General features: G+C 41.4%; 1 protein-coding gene across 1 annotated transcript; it reads right to left on the bottom strand.

Moving 5' to 3' along the window:
• Nucleotides 1-980: 980 nt before the first annotated feature.
• On the bottom strand, nucleotides 981-5,492 carry S100A2 (S100 calcium binding protein A2). Its single transcript, XM_074220506.1, has 3 exons — nucleotides 5,411-5,492; nucleotides 3,815-3,963; nucleotides 981-1,268 (listed from the first exon to the last, which is right to left on the bottom strand). The coding sequence occupies exons 2-3, from the start codon at nucleotides 3,953-3,955 to the stop codon at nucleotides 1,116-1,118; spliced, it is 294 nt and encodes a 97-aa protein (XP_074076607.1). The 5' UTR covers nucleotides 3,956-3,963; nucleotides 5,411-5,492; the 3' UTR covers nucleotides 981-1,115.
• Between the last annotated feature and the right edge of the window lie 485 nt (nucleotides 5,493-5,977).

Here is a 5,977-nt window from a genome sequence, read left to right as displayed (position 1 = left end):
GTCAAAAATTGAGAAAAGAGAATCAGACAAGGATCAGGGCATGACATGTAAATGGTGAATTTTGCCTATATATATGGAGAGAGAGGGAGAGAGAGCAGAGCAAAGTCACATTTCAGCTAGATACAAAGAAAATATCTTAATCAGTTGGGAAAGGTGAACCTTGTCGTTAAAAATAGATATAAATTTGAATGTAAAAAATGTCAAGCTTGTATTTATGACAAATGTCAAATTTGTATTTTAAAAATATCAAACAAGTATTAAAAATTGTCAACTTAATAAATAAATGCTTGTCCACTTGTCTTCCAAATCTCATCAAAATAGTACTTACGTCTTGGAGACAGAGTTCCCATGCCTTGTGGAGGTCTTTTAGCATAACTGCTAAGACAATAATAACCTAACTCTCTGCCCTTAATGAACATTACTTGAAATACACACTTAGTTGGAAGGGGGCACATCCCTGATGGACAAGTATTGAAGATCCTTCCCTCCTGATTATACAAATGTATAACTAGGCTCCTCAAAAGAGCCACTGAAGTTCAATTCAACTGAACTCCCTTTCGTGGTTAACTGACTGTAGGCCTAAATGAGCAATAAACAAGTTCATTAACCTAATTCTGTTTGTCTTTTATTAAGGCCAAACTCTGGAGGTCAACACATTTATATGGGAACCACTGCCTACTCTCTTCCTCTCTCACCAGTCTTCCCTTTCTCCAACTTCATTTTTCAGTCCTCCTTATACACACTCTCCCCCCAAAATGACAAGGGGTGGCAGGAAGGCAATACCACTGTAAGGACTAAGCAGAGATAGAGGTGAGTAGATTCCATTTCAAAGGAGAGTCTGGGCCTGGATCTGGAAGTTGAGGCTTCCAAGTCTATCCAAGGCACTTTGGATGAGTCAAAGGGAACTGGGTCAGCCCTGGGGCCACCTTGGATCAAAGGCTAAGTATGGGAGAGCTCAATCAACATTGTTCTAGAGGATGTCACTTTACAGTCATGACTCTGTCTTCAAAGTAGCCTTTATTGAATATAAAACAAACAGTGCACTGAACCCTGGGGTTAGTTAGATGCCACAGGAAATAGAGTTGGGCAGGGGAGTGGGAAAGAGTATATTTTTTTCAGGGACAGTCAGGAGAATGCTTAAAAAATTCATTGCACATCATGGAGATAAGGGACAGAAAGACAGCATACTCCTGGAAGTCCAGTTCCTGGTCACTGTTCTCATCCAAGTTCCTCATCAGCTTCTCCAATCCCTCTTCATCCACCTCTGCCTGCAATATAGAGGAGAATTGGTCATGACAGGGAGAACAGAGTCCAACAACATGGCAAAATAATTTTAAAAAAATAGATTAGGAATCAAAAGTTCTGGGTTCACTCAGTGACCTTGGTTGGGAAAGTCACCCCCAGGGTCTATTTCTCTGCAAAGTAAAATTTAAATTAAGTGACCTTTATAATCCCTTCCACTTCTAAATTACCTGATCCTATGAATTTCCCTGGATTCCCCTCCTCAGTTTAGTATCTATTAAACCCACACCATTCAGACAAATGAAAAGGTAAGGGTATTTCATTGATTTCATTTAAAGTACTTCACCATCCAGCCCCAGTCTCATTATATGCTCTCCAGCCTCATTATACATTATTCTTCTTCCCAAAATCTACAATGTAACCATACTGTCCTTTTTTTAAAAGGTAATTGAGGGACAGCTTGGTGGTGCAGTGGAGATAGAGGTACCTGAGTTCAAATCCAACCTCAGACACACTTAATAATTACCTAGCTGTGTGGCCTTGGGCAAGACACTTAACCCATTTGCCTTTGCAAAAACCTAAAAAAAAAATTTTTTTTAATTGTAATTGGGATTAAATGACCTGCCCAGAGTCATATAGCTAGTGTCTGAGGTCAAATTTGAAATCTGATCCTCTTGAGAACTGGTGCTCTATCCACAACACCACGTAACTGCCCCAATACTGGTCTTACTACTTCTGTGTTCCCCACAACATTCCATCAATCTCACTAACCTTTATTGCTCCAGACCCTCACCAACCTAGAATGCCTATCTTCCTCACTCCAAGGCCTCTTAGCATCCCTTATTCCTCCAAGACTTTCCACCCTTTTTTTTTTAGTTTTTGCAAGGCAATGGGGTTAGTGGCTTGCCCAAGGCCACTCTTTCCACCCTCTTAAAAAAACCTATCCTGATCTCCTGAGCTGCTAGTAACCTCTCTCTTAAAACTACCTTGTATTAATTTTGTATTTATCCTGCATAAACCTGATCATAGGAAAAATAGATTAAAAGTTGGAGTGTAACATAGAGTCATTTCACAGATAAGGAAATTGAGGCTCAAAGAGGAGTAATACTTAAAGTCATACTAATACTAAATGAAAGAGTTAGGATATAAATTTAGGTACCAGACATTCCAAATCCAATAATCTTCCCTCTATTCTACCATGTTTGTAGTTGTTCATGCTGTCTCCTCCAAAAGAATGTAAGTTCCTTGAAGGTGAGGGACTGTTTCATTGTTTTTCTTTACATGCTCAATATCTAGCATAGAACCCAGAAGAAAGTATTTGATTATTAAATGTTTGTTCTTTGACTGATTGATTCATCTCTTTAGAATCTTTCTGCCCTGGTTAAGAAAAGACTAAGAATAAAAGAAAAAAAAATCTTTACTCATTTTTCAGTCAAGTTTGACTCTTCATGATCCCTTTTGGGGCTTTCTTGGCAAAGATACTAGACTAGAGTGATTGCCATTTCCTTCTCCAACTTGTTTTACAGATGAAGAAACTGAGGCAAACAGGGATTTGCCCAGGGTCACACAACTATTAAGTGTCTGAAGCAGAATTTGAATTCCAGTCTTCCTGTCTCCAGACCTAGTGTTCTATCCATTGTTCCACCAAGCTACCTATGTAAGAATAAATACCTATGTAATAAATCTTCTATTCCTTTAAGTAAATATTTGATCTCAGACTGATTTCTCTCCTCAACTGGGCACCCCACCTGTCTCTGAGATCTCTTGAATAACCTCGTCCCACTATCAGAGTTATTGTGAGCTCCAGAAATGACTAAGACCCAAACAGAACAAGGAAGATAAATCTGCTGAACAAGAGGTAATCAAAAAAAAAAAAATCTCTAGAGGTAGCTAGGTAGCACAGCCCGGGATTCAGGAGGACCTGAGTTCAAATATTAGACACTTAATAATTACCCAGCTGTGTGGCCTTGAGCAAGTCACTTAACCCCATTGTCTTGCCAAAAAAAAAAAACAAAACACCAATCTCTAAATATTTCAAGGCCATAAGTGATGTGAGAGTTTTTCTGTCATTTTGGACCATTTGTGCCAGCAGCAGGAATAAAAGAAGGTTATTTTATCTGTTTAATCTCTCTGAATTCCTAGAATTCCTTCCTTCCACCTCTCTAGGATTTACATCCTTCACTTCCTTCTAGCCCCCGCTCAGATACCACCTCCTCTATGAAGCTTTCCCTGATTTCCCAGCCCCCAGCTCAAAGAGATGACATTTTCAAACCTTCTGAAAGAACTTCCCACTCTCCCTAGATTCATACTTATTTGTGTACATATCCTGTTTTTCCTTTTATTTTAAACATGATAGCAGGGTCTATGTAGGCTTTCATTCCATTAATTAGCACTGTATTCGCTCTGCAATTACAAATTTACTGAATAAAGCAAATTAGGAAATAGAGTAGAATTAGTTTAGGTCCTTTCTGTGCCCCTTACCCCACCACAACCAAGGTGGGGAAAAAAGGAAAGGGGGAGCCTGAGTACAAACTGATCACCAGGGCTCCAGACCAAAAGGCAAGCTACTTACTCCGACAAAGCTGGGGAGCTCATTCTGTATCAACTGCTTCATCTCCCCCTTGCTCAGCTTAAATTTGTCACCCTTTTTGGCTGAGTATTTGTGGAAGGTCATGACCATCTGAAGCAGAGCTTGCTCCAGGGGATAGCTCATCTTGGTATCTGAAAAGATAGAGAAAACTGGTCAGGGGCACCTTTAGGGTACCTCTAGGGTACCCTTCTCTATAATGGACCCTCTAGACCTCCCTAGGAACCATTTTTTTTTTACCCCATCCAAACCCTTCAAGTTTCCTCTACTCTTCACCCAATACATCATCAATCTTCTCAGCCTTCTTTTTGACTGTAGGAGCTATGTCTCTCTTTCCCATCAGATGAGGGCTCCCTGAGAGTAAGGTCTATGTCTTTCCCATCAGACTATGAGCTCCTTCCTCAGTGACCTTTTCTTCTCTTGAATTATTTCCCACGCTAGATGTACTCAGTGAATTTGGGGTAGGGAAGGGATAGTCTAACAAAGAAAGCTCCCACTTTTTAAGGAAGCTTTTCTATCAGTGAGATTAGAATTGGGTCAGATGCCTTGAGACAGAAAAAAGTTCTTAAGAGGTCATGTCATCCAAGTCCTAGACCTCTGAACAGGCCTAAATCAATCCAGGAAGGTTAGATCCCTGGGTTTAGGCAGAAGAATCTGTTATTTGAGGTAGAGAGACACACCACGGCTTAGATCAGCCAGTTCTATTTGTAATCAGTGGGAGGGACCAGTAGAGAAAAAGAAATAGGGCCCTGCTATCCCTATCCCATCACTCGCCACCTCCACCAATACTTAGCCCCACTTCCCACTACCACCCCAATCCTTGCCTAAAGCCTAAGGGTATTCTGTTTCTCCCTGATACCTTTAGTCTCCACCTATGGCAATGGTCTCAGTTAAAATAGCCACAGTCCAGGAGATCTCCCTTATTCCCCTCTAGCCCACAGGCATCTCCATCATTCCCCAGGCTGAAATCTTAGAGAGGCAGACAGACAGACAGACAGATAGAGACAGAGACACAGAGACACAGAGACAGACAGAGACAGAGACAGAGAGCTAGAAGCCTCCCCAGATTGGAGAGTCTTCCCTTCCATGATGGAGTTCCTAGGGGTTCCTGGCCCCAAGTTTCAGGGACTTTGCTATCCTAAACAAAGATTTCTTGCTCTTCAAAAGAAACTGGGGGGGGGGGGCAGCCAGGTGGTGCAGTGGATAGAGCACTGGCCTTGGAGTCAGGAGTACCTGAGTTCAAATCTGGCCTCAGACACTTAATAATTACCTAGCTGTGTGACCTTGGGTAAGCCACTTAACCCCATTTGCCTTGCAAAAAAAAAAGAAACTAGGGAGGACCTTGTGGGGCTTCTCAAAGAGTCACTATCTCCTTCTACCTGAGACTTCACAGAAGACCCCAGACTGAGACACCGCACAAAAGGGGACCAAGTAAAAGAGAGATAGAAGAGGAGAGACAAAATGATTTTTAAAAAAATACTAAATAGAAAAAGAAAAAGAGAAAGAGATAAGGATCCCACTTCTTTTCTTTATTCAATCCCCTTCTCTCTTAAACTCCCAGTAGCAAGCAAGACTCCTTACCAGGTAAGGCAACAGGAAGAATTCCAGACAGGAATGAGAAAAGAAAAGTGTTGAAGTGCTGAAGATTTATACAGGAGCCCTGCTGGTCCCCAACCTGTCCTAACCTGATTTCCCCAGCAGCCTGGCTTCTGGCCACCTCCTCCCTACACCCCCCAGTCATCTCTTCCCTTCCCTGTCCATAATTAGCCAATCTACCATTCTGGAAGAAGCTGCCAGGAAAAGCTGGAGGTAAAGAAGGTGGGGGTAAGGAGACTCTTAAGAACTAAGTTTATACTCATAGTGACTTGAAAGAGACCCTATTATGCCCCATCTGGATTTTTTTTTCAGAAAAGAAGCATTCAGGTGTTCTGACTGCCAAATGAGGAATGGTTCCAATCAGCTAAGAGCAGATGAAGAATTAGTCAGTCCATGAGTGTGGTTGACTCCTCAACAAGACCTAAAAGCTTATTTCATATATAATCTATGTGAGCATACATCCCAAATCTTTAATATGTCCATAGAACTTCAGGTATGTATGGCTTCTTCATAACACCTTTATACCTCTCTACCTAGTGACCAGTTTGGGGG

The sequence above is a fragment of the Macrotis lagotis genome, chromosome 2 (assembly GCF_037893015.1).
Source record: "Macrotis lagotis isolate mMagLag1 chromosome 2, bilby.v1.9.chrom.fasta, whole genome shotgun sequence".
Taxonomy (NCBI): domain Eukaryota; kingdom Metazoa; phylum Chordata; class Mammalia; order Peramelemorphia; family Peramelidae; genus Macrotis; species Macrotis lagotis.
This window is presented reverse-complemented; position numbering and strand designations above follow the sequence as displayed.